Below are 18243 nucleotides of genomic sequence, written 5' to 3'. Positions count from 1 at the left end.
TTAAGGTAGATCGAAGGATAGTATCGGCAAATGTTCCGAGTGTGGTATGGTATTGCTTTAAGCTAGATCGAGGGATACTATCGGCAAATGTTCCAAGTGTGGTATGGTATTGCTTAAAGGTAGATCGAAGGATACTATCGGCAAATTTTCCGAGTGTGTTATGGTATTGTTATAAGGTAGATCGACGAATAGTATCGGCAAATATTCCGACAATGGTATGGTATGGCTTTAAGGTAGATCGAGGGATGGTATCGACAATGATTCCGAGTGTGGTATGGTATTGCTTTAAGATAGATCGAAGGATACTGTCGGCAAATATTCAGTGTGACATTAAATGATTAAATATGTTGAATTTAAACCTTAGCAAAACCAAAACAAATACAAATGGCTATATAAGGTACAGTAAAGTAATCATGGCAGTATTGAATGGAAGCATACCAAGCTAATGAGCATTTATACAAGATAGTAAGAGCAATTAGAATAAAATGACCGTATGACAACAACTGCACTAACAAGACCTTGCCAAAGCGGTCCCCAATTATTTACTTTGAAACCATTTAATTTGTGTTACCAATTTCGTCCGTTTAGTTTCATTGATTCGAGATTCAAAACAATACTGTGATATAATACACTGATGCAAAAGTGTTTTTTTCTTTTCAGTTATACATATTATGGCTCTCATTCCGTCCATGAAAAGCATTGCCTTTGAAATCATTTTTATTTCCGAAAGTTCTGTTTATGTAGCATATTTGGATTCGTTTTCAGTTCAATACATGTTGTGTTTTTTTTTAATTAAAATTTATCCTTTCCAAAATACTAAGCCCCCGCAAAATAATTGCGCCTTTTAGTATTATACACGTGACGGCTGTTATGATAAGAAACCTAAATATTCTTTTATCATAAAACACACAACGACAAAAGCATAAGGTAACAAGGTCCTTGCCATTTTGGGGCGGTTTCATTTAGCCAAATGCATTGATATTATGTTTTCAAGCAGTGTTTAGATCAAATTTATACAAGTTTTATCTAATTTTATGAGATATTGAATTTCAAATCAAAGCTCGTTGTTTACACAAGTAATCATATTTGTTTGTGAAATAGTTGAAAGTGAATATAAGAAATACTTTCCGGGACGTCTAGGCGACTTACATCCTTGTAGATAAGCTGGGATGATTTGTATTGCATTTTGCTGATCAACATCACGTACACTCTTAATAATGGGATGATTTTGTCATATATGGAAATATAGCAATTAAAACTAGAATAAATGAATACATATCAAACAGAATTTGCTACAAAGTCGATAATTGATTAAAAACTCAAAGCCATGGTATGATCGTGTAACAATTATAACAACAGTAACTGACTTAATTTTTGAATCAATGATATAGATATTTCAAGCAGCACAAACAAATTAAGTTATGCCTGTTGCTTTCGGTAGAAGCTTTAATAATAGAAAACGATACAACATTTGTATCAAAATGGTCGAAAGTGGCTCAGAAACGGCTATCGTCAGCAACCAGTCAGGAAGTGATAACACCATTCCGTTCATATGTATTCTGCCAAAAGGAGACCAGCACACAGAAAGGATCTACACTATCAACAGCGACAACCAAGCACTTAAAATGTTTTCAGTCAAGGGAAGGCAGGACCAGGCAAAGGTAGGCTAGTACCAAGTCAGGATGTGTCCTGTCAATAAAAGACCAGAACCAAGTGAATATGTGTTCTGTTAATAGAACACATGAGGCCGTATTTCAGAAGCATCTTAAGTTAAAATTGAACCTTTTACTTAAATTCAACCGATGCCTTAACTATTTCATTGTAGGTTTTATTAAATCCAACCGATTCATTAACTATTTCATTGCAGTGGTAGAAGTTGTATGCAAATTTAAAATTGAAACAACTTTTTATTAAATCTTTCTTTTTTTCAAGAAATATATATCGCTTAATTTTAATTATAATTAATTATAATTTAACCTATTTTAAAGATGCTTCTGTAATACGAACTCTGCACCTAGTAAAGTCTTAAGTGTCAATAGAAGATCAGCTAATGTGTTCTGTGAATAGTTTAACATCACGCAGGCAATAGTTGTACTGTCAACAGAAAAGAACATGGTAAATTCAGTGAATAGAAAAATATCATCTTGCCATGGTGTGTTATTTTATCAGACGAACAGCACCAAAGCTTTATGTATTATATCAAAGATCCTCAACCAATCAAATTGTGTTCTGTCAAAAAAAAGAAAAACAACTCAAGATATTTTAATAGAGGACCAGTCTCCAGTCAGGATGTGTTTTGTCTTGAATTGAAAACCAGCGTCAAGCAAACATGTGTTCTGTCAAAAGAAGACTAGCACCTAGTGAAGATGTGCTCTGTCAATGAAAAATTACCATTAGGAATGTGTTATGCCAACAAAAGATCAGAAACCAGGCAAGATATGATCTGTCAACCAAAGACCAACACCCATGCAGAATGTGTTCTAGCATTAAGTCAGGATTTGGTATACCAAATAAAAGACCACAAATCATTCAGGACTTGTTTGTTTAAAAAAACACACGCTACCATGCAAGATGTTAACTGTCAATAAAAAGATCAACACACAGCCAATTAAATATCAGCATCCAGTCAGTATTTGTCATGTCAATAGTATATCAACAGTTAGAAAGATGTGTTATGTCATTAGAAGCTAAGCTATCAGTCAAAATATGTTCTGTAATAAAAACCAGCATCCAGGCAGTATGTGTTCTTTTAATAGAATAACAGCTCTCAGTCAACATGTGTTATGTCAATAGAAGACCAGCACCAAATCTAGATGCGTTATGTCAAGGTAAGACCAGACGCAAGTCAAAATGTGTTCTATCAATAGATGACCAGCACCAATGCAAGCTGTGTTTTGTCAGCAGAAAATCAGCACCCAGTCACCTGAATACCTACACCCAGTCAAGATGTATTCTGTCAATGGAGGACTATCACCAAGTTAAGAGGTGTTCTTTTAACAGAAGATTAACACCATGTAACGATGTGCTATGTCCATAGAAGGCCAGCACTTGGACAGGATTTGTTCTATAAATAGAATATCAGCGTCAAATCGATATAAGTTGGGGCAATAATAAAACAGCATCCTTGTATGTATTCTGTCAATGGAAGATAAATAACCAGTCCGAATTTGTTCTATCAAAAAAAATACTAGCAACATCCAGGGAAGATGAGTTCTGCCATTTGAAGATAAGCATACAGTCAGGTTTTGTTCTGTCAACAGAAAATAAGCGACTAGACAAAATGTGCTCTTTAAAGATAGGCATCAAATAAGGATTTAGTTTAAACATATTCATTTTACAACGATTTTGAAACAAGTTATTACAACATTATATTAATCACTCTCGTTGGCGCGATTTTACGCGAGAGTGTGGTCTTGTGTTGTGGGGGAAACCGGAGAACCCGGAGAAAACCCACTTGTCCGGCTTGGTGACCACAAACAAAACTCACATGCGCCCGAGTCGGGAATCGAACCAGGGTCGCCTAGGTGAGAAGCGAGTGTGCTATCCACTGCGCTAACCGGACAACCAATAAGGATTTGAACTGTGAGTTTGAACTAGAGCCAAATATTACGAAAATGGCTCTAACCCCGGCTCTTACACCCAAAGACCTCTAGACTCAATTGATATTTTCCTGGATAAAAATAAAAAAAGAAGAAGAAGAAGACCACACTACTTCTACTACTACTACTACTACAGCTACGAGTTTTATCTTTACTTTTACCTACACATTTTGTGTTTTCTGTCGATATGGGTACTATCAAACGGCTGGATCTTAACATGACAACCAAATTTTAAAACTATTTTAGGCTGAAAAACGATAGGTCATAAACTATAGCTTGTTCTCAAAGCGGGTTACCTTTAGATTGTTGTTTATTGTGATACGACTCAGGCTAATTCAAGAGAGCAATTATTCTTATCGCTCATTTTCAATAAGTATTAACGAGCTACCCAAATAGAAGAAATATTGAACTTTGTTAGATGTTTATTTAGCGTCTTTATTTATTCCATTCTCAAAAGCAACGCTGATGATTCTGTTTTAATTGATAAAAAACGCGGAACTTAAAAAGAGGAACAAGATAACATTTATCATTATTGATGTCAGCGATTTTTGTCAATTCGAATATTTGAAATAAGTACTGTTAGAAGGCATTAAGGTTAATGATATTCTAACTCCAAGATGGGTTTTATCTTTAGAGTGCCATTCAAAGGTAAATTCGTGTTTCTATTAAAACGCCTTCTAATGCCGTCCATCGGCATACAGGGATGCCGATTCAATTTGTCATTTGTATTTCTGTATAGCTAGAAATAAATGGAATAAATGAAATGCCTTTACCCATTTCAATGTACCATGTCAAATACATTTGCTTCAAGGTTGTGGAATAATCAAAAGAGTCAAATTACTTTAAGCATGAGCTATTGTAGGGACTTAGCTAAGTATGTCTTTTTACTAAACCCAGTTGACATTCGCTGCCTTTGAAAGGAAGGATAAGTACGTATTAAACGAAGGAAATAAAAACCTTTTAAAATGAACATTTTTGCTGCAATTAAGTTGTCTCCAATGATACGTACAAGCTATGGTGTCCATGTTGAGTCATAGCTTAATTTGAATTGGATTATATTACAAACTTCTACATGTGTTCAGTACATCCGTATAAATACCATTATTATGGTAATGTTAACTTACTGTTTTAATCGATATGCAATTCAATTATGGAGTATGTTGTAATTTTGTATGTTAACAATGTAAGATCTGTGTGACGTCTCTGACATTTCCATCGAACGCCTTTAATAAATAAGCTAGCAGTATGTAATTCGTTTCTGACGAAATGTTGAAGTGTCTTTAAGTCAGTTTCTAATACAATTACTTTTATGTCAATGAAGCAGAATAATATTTACAATTATATTTGAAAATTCTTCGCAATTTTCCGTGTTTTCTTTATTCCCCAAAATAGCATTTAATATACCATTGATATGTAAATAATATTTCATCGAGTGAACACCAATTGTAAATATTTCACTCTTGGCAACTACACTCTTTAAAAGAATGTGTGGGTTTTGTGACCACTCCGTGAAATTTATTGCCGTCTGACACTGATACAAACATTGTTAAATATATGCTTTAAAATCATAATAGATTATAGTTAATGGTTAATATTTTTGACGCTTTAAAAGAGATATATCATATTGATTGTAATAGATATAGAAAGTGACTGAGGACCAGCAGTTGACCATATCAATCAAAAAGTATCAAATAAAACATGTTAACAAATGATGATATGAGTTAGATAAACATAGATTGTATTAAGTGAACATGGATAACGGAGACTGAAGTTATCTCACTGGACAGTCCAAACTACCGTTCTTTCTGATAGGCCGGGTGGATGAGAACTTTATTTTGCTGATAAACACCATAAACGGTCACAGCTTAAGACGTTATGGATGTATATGGACACATATTAATTAAATCTGGATTAAACTAACGCTTGTCAGGTAGATATTAATTAATAGTTCATAATTATAAATAAAACATAATGGCATTATTTTGATGATAATGAAGGTAAAGCAGTAATCTGAGAAAACAATAGAATTTATATACAAACTGAATGACATTACGATGACTTTATAATTATATGCAAAATGTTTCAAAGTTCATATACAAAATGATTATTATTATTATTATTATTATTATTATTATTATTATTATTATTATTATTATTATTATTATTATTATTATTATTATTATTGATAATAATTTAAATCATTATAATAATAATAATGATAATAATAATTTAAATCATTATAATAATCATTATAATAATAACAACTATGATGATGATGACTCAGGCATGTAACTGATAAACCCTTCCAAAACATTGCTGTGAGCTTTCTGATTTTTTTAATGTTGAGAAAGTTATTGTTAAAAACTATTCATGAACGTAAAAGACGTTGTTTTAATTAGTTGACAACTTCCAATAGTTTCAAATGTTTATATTGATTTACCTTTAAAGTAAGACGTGTTCATTTGAAAACAGAACACCGAGACTGCGAAACACGTCTAGTATTTGTACTTGTAGCTTACGTTACAAGTAGAACTTGCTGTTAGCCTCTTACTATAAAGTAACGCATCAACCCTTACCCAAATCAAATAGCATGACTCTACAAATATTATTATGTCACTTTCTTTCTTGATAAATTATTACTACATTTCGTTTTAATCCAACACGTAATATCGTTCAGTAAGAGACTTTGCGAAGCGAGACGTGTACGTTTGTATCTATACATGCATGTTAAAGTTGCAGATGCGATTAAAAGCCCTTGAAGAAATTTCTTTTAAAAGTGGACTTGTAGGCTCGCTATATACTCACATAAAGTGTGTGTTTTTTTCCAAATTCTATCGTACTTGTCATTCTTAACTTGCACAATGTAAACGTACCTAGATGACGTTGCAAGCAGTTGTCAAATGTACACGTACCAGTATAAGCCGTAGTCCACACGGTCACATACTGGTAAAAACAATTTTCCAAACGTGCACGTACCGATAAAAGCAGAAGCTCACATGTACACGAATCTGTAAAAGCAGTAAGCGTCACGTACACGTAACAATAAAAGCAATAGCCCACACGTATACGTACATATAGTTACAGTAGCTAACATGTACTCGTATAGGTAATAGCACTATCTCATACACGTTCTTAACCTATACAAGCTGTAGCCAACACGTACACGTACCGGTAAAAGCAGTAACCCACACATACTTTTAACCCATACAAGCTGCAGCCCACATGTACTTCTAATCATACAAGCTGTAGCCCAAACGTACTTTTACCCATACAAGCTGTAACCCACACGTACTTTTACCCATACAAGCTGTAACCCACACGTACTTTTACCCATACAAGCAGTAACCAACACGTACTTTTACCCATTCAAGCTGTAACCCACACGCACTTTAACCCATACAAGCAGTAACCAACACGTACTTTTACCCATTCAAGCTGTAACCAACACGTACTTTTACCCATGCAAGCAGTAACCAACACGTACTTTTACCCATTCAAGCAGTAACCCACACGTACTTTTACCCATTCAAGCTGTAACCCACACGTACTTTAACCCATACAAGCTGTAACCAACACGTACTTTTACCTATAGAAGCAGTAACCAACACGTACTTTAACCCATACAAGCAGTAACCCACACGTACTTTTACCCATTCAAGCAGTAACCCACACGTACTTTTACCCATACAAGCAGTAACCAACACGTACTTTTACCCATACAAGCTGTAACCAACACGTACACGTACCGGTAAAAGCAGTAACCCACACATACTTTTACCCATACAAGCTGTAGCCAACACGTACACGTACCGGTAAAAGCAGTAACCCACACATACTTTTACCCATACAAGCTGTAGCCCACACGTACTTTTACCCATACAAGCTGTAACCCACACGTACACGTACCGGTAAAAGCAGTAACCCACACGTACTTTTACCCATACAAGCTGTAGCCCACACGTACTTTTACCCATACAAGCTGTAACCAACACGTACACGTACCGGTGAAAGCAGTAACTCACACGTACTTTTACCCATACAAGCTGTAACCCACACATACACGTACCGGTAAAAGCAGTAACCCACACATACTTTTACCCATACAAGCTGTAGCCCACACGTACTTTTACCCATACAAGCTGTAACCCACACATACACGTACCGGTAAAAGCAGTAACCCACACGTACTTTTACCCATACAAGCTGTAGCCCACACGTACTTTTACCCATACAAGCTGTAGCCCACACGTACTTTTACCCATACAAGCTGTAGCCCACACGTACTTTTACCCATACAAGCTGTAGCCCACACGTACTTTTACCCATACAAGTTGTAGCCCACACGTACTTTAACCCATACAAGCAGTAACCCACACGTACTTTTACCCACACAAGCTGTAACCCACACGTACTTTTACCCATACAAGCTGTAGCCCACACGTACTTTTACCCATACAAGCTGTAGCCAACACGTACTTTTACCCATACAAGCTGTAACTCACACGTACTTTTACCCACACAAGCTGTAGCCAACACGTACTGTTACCCACACAAGCTGTAACTCACACGTACTTTTACCCATACATTCTGTAGCTCACACGTACTTTTACCCATACAAGCTGTAGCCCACACGTACTTTTACCCATACAAGCTGTAACCCACACGTACACGTACCGGTAAAAGCAGTGTTTCGTAGCCTCTTTATTTACATGGTATTAATTTATTGAGTTCGTTTTGTCCTATATGAAAACATGTCTTGATCTAGTAGTTATATAATACAATACAAAAAGAGCAAAACGCTTAATAAACATTTAATTTGGCCGATTTTAGGATCAAATGAAGTAATTTAACTTTTATTGAACTCCATTTGGGCATGCTGCAATGTTATCACTTTCAGTGTAAACCTTACTTTAAGCAGGTCCTGGCTATTGAACGTTGATAATCTTGTTGTTTATTTAAAAAAAAACGTAAAAGTAAAGATAATGAAATGTAAAATGAAGTGCAGTGTTTTGAAGAACATTCTTGCTGCCGCTGATACGGACCAGTTATGACGTACCGTCTGAGCCAAAGTACATTTTAACTCGGCAGATATAGTATAACAATATAATCATACTGTTATAAGGTACGTTATATCTGTTTAATCAAATCTCGATTAATATCGAACATCACATTGTAGTCATTCATTGACATTATATCACTGTAAGACTACTAATAAATGTCATTCTATATCCTTTTAGACTTATCATAATATGTTGTGTTTTTGTTTTAGTGAAATATCAGAAAAAGCTTCACCTCATGAACACCAAAAGTAAATTTTTCGTTCGTGGCTTTTCCGATCGTGAAATATAACGTTAGGTGTTCCGTCGGTGAAATATAATGCGAACTTACAGAAAAACGAAAAACCCATATTCCATATGTTAATCACTAATAAATGTAGATAATGTGATTCGAATAATTATATAAACCAGGTAGTTTTGACCAACATGGGACGTCATATAAACATTTCTTTATCGCTCAGCAGTTGGCCGGGAACAGGCACTCTTTAAACCTGCGGAATAATCCAGCGCCCTTCTTACGATAGTTTGTGATTGATGTGTCTAGATCGTTTTTTTATAATTCCGTTGTTACATTCGCTGCATTAATGTTTCTAATGGAAGCTATAAACCAAATTGCGTAGCTACGTAGGTACTTAGGTTTATATATTTTATCTGTTTTAATGGAAATGAAGATTTTTTTATTTAAGATATATATTATACGATCATTCAGTGCAATCATTGTAATTGTAAACAACACACAGTGATAGGTTAGAAATTGAGAGGAAAGTCATAAGAAACGTGTCGTGGAAGGAGATCTCTGCGATCTTAAAGAAGATCGTCATTCCCTCTTGTGTCTATCATGCATGTTTTCTAAATTATGATTATTATTTTGCGCTAAAATGCCATCGAGTTCACGATTCAGAATTGATGTCTCATACTGATGTACGATTTTATGATTTTGGAAACTTCCATTTTTATTTCCGGCGAATTGTTATTATTCTTTTTATTTAACTTAACTATTAAATCTTATACCCCGATTATCAACGTGACCTTAAGCAGAAACTTTCGGGTTGCAAACAGTATGATTCAATCATTTGCTGGTTACGCATCAAATTATGATTATATAATAAAAACGAAAATTTCTTATAGTATTTGGACGAGCAATGCATATGTGTATGCTATTTTCTTTCCGGAGTCGTCATAGCAAAGGCACCGTTCAAGCCTAGAGCAGCTATAACAGCTAGGTGAACATTTAAGCTTTACAAAGACTTCCAAATAAATGATAACGTTATAGTTGAAATAATATTTTCTTTACTGCCTAACTCTGTCAATCGAGCATGTGCTTACCCCTACCGCTAAACTATGGACGTTTGAATACATGCAGATACCCTGTTTTTAGTAGTTCAACATGTCAAGTTTTTGTCATTATGCATTCTTCTTTGTTCACTAAGCTGATTTCTGTTCATTGAAATAAATTTTGCATTAAAATTTACTTTATCGCATATTAGACTATGTTGTATGTTTATGACTGATCGTTCATCAATGACCATCAAGTGGCATTGTTGTCGCCATGAAAAGATGTTGAAAATAAATCAAATCAATTGAGTCATTCAAGGCTTCATTGTAGTACCAATGTTGGATTGGTCTATGTCTTTGGCGTTTGCCCATTGCCACTAAACCGGGTTTATGTTTAAACTTTTTGCTACTGAGCTTGTTTCTGTAGCTTTTTGCATATATATTACTAAAAACATAAAAGCATTTCAAGCAGGTCGATTCTTAAGGAGCGATTGAAACAGTTTGCCAACGATAAAGTGACTTCCGTGTGAATGTTACAATTTATACTAATGCTACTAACAAGATGTAGACACATGTAGAAATTTTTTTATATACGGACACATGTTACACTATCCAATTATAAATTGCTACTAGGGTTAATATATAAATAATCATATTCAAAGGATATTCACACAAAAAATTCCTCTATCAAATGCATAGTTTAAGAATAATCCAATATGTTTGAAGAAAATATCTTATGGACAGTTACAATGTGTTTATGCTTTTGGTGAAAGATGAAAAACATAAAACCTAAGAAAACTATTTGTATTTTGACGATTATATGTCAAGCTGCAAATTCGAAATTTGAGTTGTTTTCATTCCTTAGATAACAACTGCTAAAATTAAACGACATTTTAAATCATTTTTCCGAGTATGAGCATAACAATTCACGTTTCTTTGATCATAAAAATACAGTTTACACGTCAAAAACTAATTTTCTAGGGTTTGTACGTGGATGTGTACGTGTGATGTAACCGGTATCTAGCACTTGAATAAAGTTGAATGTCTACGTCATACCGGTACGAGTTGGCTACCGCAAGGTAGACATATAACATTTGTATAAAAGACTTGTCGATATGTGTTACGTCGTATAACATTGGCTTAGTGACGTACCGCTTATCAGATCAGAGCGCAATATTGAAATAAATGCTGACGTCATAACCCTTTCATATTTAATGATATATCATTATATAATATGAACACCACTCTTTCCCTCTACTTACGGCAATACAAATGTTTCAATGTAGATATATTACGTTTTCACCATATTTTATAACGCAGGTATGAGTTCCAGGTGTCCATGATCTTCTCGGCGACAAATGGCACAACCAACCACAATCAAATGGTTCAAGCCATCTTATGCCTATGGTTTTCTACTCTTAACGCTATTTGGATTTATGTTTTACCTTTTGGACTTGAATCGTTACTCGCCTGGTACTTCCATTTACACGTTCCACCAAGAGGAAAGGGCCAATGTGTCTGGAATTCCTCACCTTTTGCCAACAGTGTACCCAATATTGTTGCAACGAGATTCTTCCGTTATTCAGGACAGGAGGGTAAAAGAGCTTAACTGCGCTGCAATATTTGATGGCGATGACAATGAAACTGCGCTAGCTGAGCGCCTTGCTTCTACAGATAATCGGACTTTTTTACAACCAGTTGATTACATGAACATGACTTCAAATTGTCCGAAGTTTATTCTGGATAGAGGATACATTACTGATCCATTTGACGAACTGGAAAATGATTTTCCGATTGCTTTTAGTATACTCATGTTTGTTGCAATAGAACAGGCCGAACGATTACTTCGTGCAATATATCGTCCACAAAACTTTTACTGTATTCATATAGACGCAAAAAGTGGTAATGACTTGTATGACGCAATGTCACGCGTGGCCGCCTGCTTTGACAACGTACACGTGCTTGGTGAACGCGTGGATGTACAATGGGGCCAAATGTCTGTGCTTGAACCGGAACTACTTTGTATGGAATATTTGTGGAACCGTAGCGCCAAATGGAAATATTTTATCAACTTGACCGGTCAGGAATTTCCGTTAAAAACAAACTACGAATTAGTACGTATTCTGCAGGCTTACAACGGTTCAAATGACATCGAAGGGACGATTAAAAGGTTTGTTATATTAACTTGGTTGACTATTGATTAAAAAAAATTAATTAAATGTTAATATCTATATGAATCGTTCTTAGGTTCGTTTCCTAGGCTAGATACAGTACCGTGTCGTTATAGAGAGGCATTTAAATGTTCAGCGGATGAGGAACTTGGTTGATTAGCAGATTAAGTTGGCTTTATTTTGTCGTTTAAGGGTTTCTCAAGAATTTCCAAGCGCACTTTATCGAAAAGCGAAATACAAAACATAGACATGTGGCTGAAATAAGTCATGCAGAAGGGTGAAAATACATCGGATTTTTGTTTAGTAGTTCCACCCCGCCACATGGAGTAATTCCATATTTGGCGTATATTTCGAAAATAAGAAAAAGAAAAAAATGCAAACAGCCGACTAGTCCACCTTGCCGCCGGTACCTTATCAAAAGTTGTGGGTTTGTTGACCTGTTAAGGATACATTGATAACATCACGTGATAATTTAGCGTTTAATTTTGAAGTTTTCAGAAGTAACAAATTACAACTTTCGGTACATTTGCAGACAAAAGGTTATCTCCAAAGTTGTCTTATTTCGCAATGCTGTTTGCCATTTTCTTGACTTACTAAAGAAATTGACGGAAATCAACGTGTCACATTTTTTATCAAGTTTCCATCAGTTGCAATGAGGGCAAATCTCAATTACACAGTGTTGCATGTGTTTCATATTATCTTTTAACAACACGACTTTATACCAAAGTATGATTAAACAATATCAGGCTAAAGGCTAGTTTCCGTCTTCTAAATATTTTTAAATTTAACTGTGAGTAATCTGCTGAAAATACTTGATAAACTTGATACAAGCTCGATTTTTTAAAGTCATGTAATGACATTGTTCTTTTTAATATTTTAACCATTAGTTGTTGACGTCTGTGAAGACAAATGATTCAAAGTCATTTCGAGTTATGAATGTAAAGAAAAAATCAATTATCTCGATTTTGGTTGCGAGAGTTTCTATTTTCAAAGAGCTCCGAAATGTTACAATTTTGAAACATAAAATCCAGCATTGGTTCACCTTAAACTGTTTAACATCAAAATTCCAACTATTGCTCCATGGAACAGTTTGCTAAGTAAACAGGATTAAACAGCGTAACGAGTAAGGCGTAACGAGTAAGGCGTAACCCCAGGATATGATTGTTTTGAGATAAATTGAGGCACCAGTTAATGGGCCATGGGTTCAGGTCATCTTATTCATTTGCTACGCTAATTTATATCGATGCCATTTTCAGAGCCAACACATATCGATGGGCCGATGCAGGACCTCCACCACACGGCGTTATTCCAACAAAGGGTTCTGTTCATATAATAGCAAGTCGGGGCTATGTGGATTTCGTGCTTCACGACCCGATTGCCACTGACATACTTAACTGGACTCAAAAGACGGCGGTTCCTGACGAGACTTTCTTCTCGACGCTCAATCATAATCCGTCTTTAGGAGTACCGGGATCGTACAAAGGTGAACTCCGTTTGGCTAATATACAACATCTCCATCATAAGATAAGGCGCATTTAGCCCGTAAAGATTTGTAGTTTAATTAAATAGCTATTAACAAATGAGCATTGCTTCATTTCATGTTTTAAAACTCAATCAATGAAACTGTGTTTGTCTATTCCATAGACACTCTCGGATTATGTACGGATATTTAACTGATATTTTGAAAACTTTTCATTTTCAGGATTTATATTTGATATATTTTTACAGTGTATCTTCTTTTATTAGATACAAAGATATAACCACGAAACAAGGAAAGATAAAACAATAATTTTGAGTTTCCCTAATAACATTACATCTTGCTCTATATATACAAGCATCTAACTATCTATTATATTCATGTCTCAAACATGTTATTCATTTCAACGCGGGCTTAGTACATTTTGGCGGCCACTTTTCCAACAAAGCAGTACGATGTTTATTGCTTTTCATGTGTTTGACGTCCGCCATGTCGCCTACTGCTTATTTACAGAAATGAAAAGGATCGTATTCTTGCGTAAATGAAATTCCCTTAGCTCACAAGTTTGTTTGTCTTTTCATTTGATAAACGATTAACAAAATCCAATCAGTAGTGATTTTTATTCAAATGACATGGCTACTTTGTGGTTTTCTGAAAAGGGAAAGAAATTGTGTAATTTATATAACGTGTCTTTGGCGTGGAATGTATATATGGAAATCGTGAATCGGGTACCAGGACATAACATTTATACTCGTCCATGCTCTAGTACACATATCTTCACATTTCTATGTAGTTAAGTAGATTGCTATATTTCTGTTATCATCTTCAGTTATATTGGTTCTTCCGCTTTCCAACTAACTGGATAATGATTTTCCAGGTATACCGGAAACAGAAGCAATCAATTTCACCAGCAGTGGCCTAAAGCCGTTCGTTGCTCGTTTCAAAAACTGGGGCGACGGCAACTATAATTGGCCCTGCCACGGGATGCGTGTTCGTATGGTTTGTGTATTTGGCGTTGGGGACCTTCCTGCATTGTCACAGCGAAGAGAAGTCTTTGCCAACAAGTTTTATGACACGTTTCATCCATACACTTTGGACTGCATGGAAGAATGGCATTTCAACCAAACACGCGACCAATACCTTGGCCTTCCTGGATTTGATGTTCGTTGGTACGAAGAACTTGGCTTTGTGAAAAATAAGGTGCAGTGACACCGACACCCAAAGATTTCATACCTACAGGTTGGTGTCTGATCATTACAAGCATACACACTGTTTATAGCAGTAGTGAATCAGTGAGCACTTCATTGGCATAGGATTGTATCTTTCTTCCTAACACTGTGCATTGCTTCAGTAATGTATCTGCCTTGCCTAATTAAATGTATAATCTGCATTACAGGCATACCGGAGACAGACAGAGAAATAAAGCCTTCTCCTTGCCCGCCACAAGAACTGGAAAGCGGATGCGCGTCGTTCTCTTCAACGGAGCCCGCGACCTCCCTCCATTGAAGGACACTCAACAACTGTTCGTGAAAAAGTTTCATCAGAAATTCCATCCCCTGGCATACGACTGCCTCGAGGAGTTGCTGTTCAATAGAACCTGGGAAGGCCACCTTGGACAAACCTTTAATACTAACTTTGGCTTTGTGAAAAATAAAGATGGCCGCTTACATAATGTGTGCTTTTGTGTTAAATTCATAGTTGTACAGTGCATAAGCTCGATTGATGAAGTTTTAAACATTTAAATATTATTAATAACACTATTTCATCGTTATGATGTATTTAGTTTTTTTCTTAAGACAGCATTGAGGATCTCTCCATGAGTGCCTGGTATGTATCCATTGATCCTAAAGTCGTTTGACACAAATATAGTTACATGATTGCTTGCTGTGCTTGTCCCTTTAGTTTCACTTGTGTATCATTTCTAATATTCAATCAAAATTTGACAATTAACAGCGGTTATCTGTGTTAAATCTGGTCAGGCATCTAAAGGGTAAACATTAGCACATCGGCATTCAAATGTTGATGTGTTAGTATTTTTCAGTTTTAAGACATAAATGTTTAAATATTTTTCCAGCAAAGCTGCACAGTTTGTTAGATATTGGTTAAAAGGGTTAACGGAAGTGTATACCTTAAACATAACAAACATAACCGTATAAGAAAATATAAAAGGTTAAAGGTGCAATCGGTTAGCCTTTTCGAATAAAGATATAAGAACTAAAAACGTCTCCAGGATTGATTCATATGACCAATAGTTTCCGCAATAACTGTATGGTAAGCCGTCTATGGAGCAAGGTTTCTTGCAGGGAAAAGACGGAAGCATGTGCACGTTGTATTACAAATACTTAACCTAATAGATATTTTTTTCTGATGATGTATAGCATGAACGACGGCAGCGGTTACACACACCTATCATGCTTCGTCTTGCCTACACACAAGTGGGTAAAGATTGCCAAGTAGCTCAACCTTGAACAACTTCATCCTAGACTATGTTTTCGACGCACTTGTTTGAAAAGGATTAACCGTATCTCACTTGCTAACTGTTTATTGTTTTTAGGGGTGAATCAATTTCACTAAAACTATTTTAGTACTGTTGCAAATGCGTTTGCAAAAAAATGCAAAATGGCTTCGTGTTTGTGCCTCAATTCTTCAGACAATTAAATAAATTTAGACAATTCAATAAACAATCTCTTGTGTGTAATAAATGATCTCTTGTCCAATAAAAAATATCTGAAGACCAGTGACATTCATTTTGGTCTTTGTTTCAAAAGAGTAATCATCGCAAACGCAAACAAGACATTAATAATAGTAAAGTGTGATTAATTTGATAACCTAAACACTTCCAATTCCTGAAGCACTTAATGAATTATATTTAAATAGTTCTTTGCTAAATTTGATCAGCTCTCGAATATTTGAAAGGATATGTGTTTTTATGTCTGATATTTGTTTTACCTAAATGAAGAATTACATAACATTGTTCGTAAGTGTTTTGTGTTTCTTTTGTTTTTGTTACAAATGAGGCAGCTCGACGATTTTGCAATATTATATTGAAATATCATATCTTAAACTCTAGTATAGGCATACCTTCTGACTGCATTTGTGCGTACAAAGGTCAATGTCAAGATCAACATAACAGAACATTGGAAAACAGTTCAATTTCAATGAAATTTTCTAAGAATAATGTGATGTGATAACGCTTGTTTAAAACTCATGTTTAAGGTCACTACTAATTTAAAGATAACAAAACACAAATTTGCCAATTCTCTTGAATGTACAAATATAAAAAACCTGGTTTCGTCGCATTGCGGCGTTTCTTGTTTCTTTTTTCCCCCACATTGTTCAATGACTGAAAGAATAAAAAACTATATGACTTCTTAGTCCTAAACGTGCTTCAGGTGAACTTTGGCAGAAAGCCGTCTTCGGGTGCTTGCTTTGGATAATGTTCTTTCTGTCTGCTTTGTGGCTGCATGGTGCTTTAAGTAAATATACTAAATAATGATATGATTCATTAGGTAACTATCCATTGACTTCCTTTTGCATGTTTCATAATATTTTGGGCAGATGTGCGGTTGAGCGCTAGCAAACCGGTTAACAATTCTAGTGAGTGTTTTTTTTTAGTTTAGGTCAGTCACCGTTCCAAGGCAGTTACCCCAATATTTAGTAGCATCGATTTGTTCTAATTGTGTAATGTGTTTGTTCGCTTGTCGCGTTTTGTGCCTCGCGATAAGAGTGTGTTTTATTGTAATCCTTGTGTATGGTTACTTTTAAGGACACTGTCGATATACCTTCCCTGGTTTTATCAATGAAATACGAATGTACAAGGGTTTACAAACAAACTATTTGAACAGTCAACAAAAAAATGGACATTTGTCGAGGTTGTTGGACGTGTGCTTTTGCAATCCATGTCCTTGAAATTGTAATAACGTATAAAATAACCATCAAATCGGTAAACTGAATACATGATTAACAATAGGCGACTGTTACTTTCCACTGCTTTTAGGTGGAGAAATTGTAATTATATAAGCTAAAGAATGGATCTACAGAAATCCGTTAGGGCCATCACCAGTGTTTTTGTTTAACTGAAAGCAATTCTTGATAGTACGACAATGAAAACGCAAAATCACGAAACGACGATAACGCAAACGCAACAGTACGATGATGATAACGCGACAGTACGATAATTATAACGCGACAGTACCATGACGAAAACGCGATAATATTATAGTACGATAGTGATAATGCGATATTACATCGTGTTTACTCCATCGTAGTATTGTACTGTCGCGTTATCATTATTGTACGTATTGTCGCGTTTTCATTATCGTACTGTTGCATTATCATTATCGAACTGTCGCGTTATCATTATCGCACTGTCGCGATTTTATCTTCGTACTGTCACATTATCATCATCGTAATGTTGTGTTATCATCATCGTACTGTCGCCTTCTGGTGCACATGCACATAGAATATTTTTTCTTCCATGAGACAAAATTTCGGGTTCAGGAGAGCGTTTCAGGATAGATATTTTGCAATCTGTCATTATCGTTAATGTACGATCATAATTAAGGCCAACTTAATGAAAATCATAAAGACGTTTCAGAAACGTCTCGTAAACTATCTGGTCGTTCGTAAGAACTAACGATAGCGCACATTGAAGCGAACGACAC

The 18243-nt window shown here is 35.5% G+C and overlaps 1 protein-coding gene across 1 annotated transcript; it reads left to right on the top strand.

Annotated features, from left to right (window-relative positions):
- The first annotated feature begins 5458 nt into the window (after positions 1 to 5458).
- LOC128235325 (beta-1,3-galactosyl-O-glycosyl-glycoprotein beta-1,6-N-acetylglucosaminyltransferase-like) lies at positions 5459 to 15722 on the top strand. Its single transcript, XM_052950139.1, has 5 exons — positions 5459 to 5529; positions 11252 to 12101; positions 13359 to 13585; positions 14457 to 14818; positions 14976 to 15722. Exons 2-4 carry the CDS (start codon positions 11290 to 11292, stop codon positions 14786 to 14788), a joined length of 1371 nt encoding a protein of 456 aa, XP_052806099.1. The 5' UTR covers positions 5459 to 5529; positions 11252 to 11289; the 3' UTR covers positions 14789 to 14818; positions 14976 to 15722.
- Positions 15723 to 18243: the final 2521 nt, after the last annotated feature.

The sequence above is a fragment of the Mya arenaria genome, chromosome 5, assembly GCF_026914265.1.
Source record: "Mya arenaria isolate MELC-2E11 chromosome 5, ASM2691426v1".
NCBI lineage: Eukaryota > Metazoa > Mollusca > Bivalvia > Myida > Myidae > Mya > Mya arenaria.
Note: the sequence above shows the minus strand (reverse complement) of the source record. Positions and strands in the feature narration are given on the sequence as shown.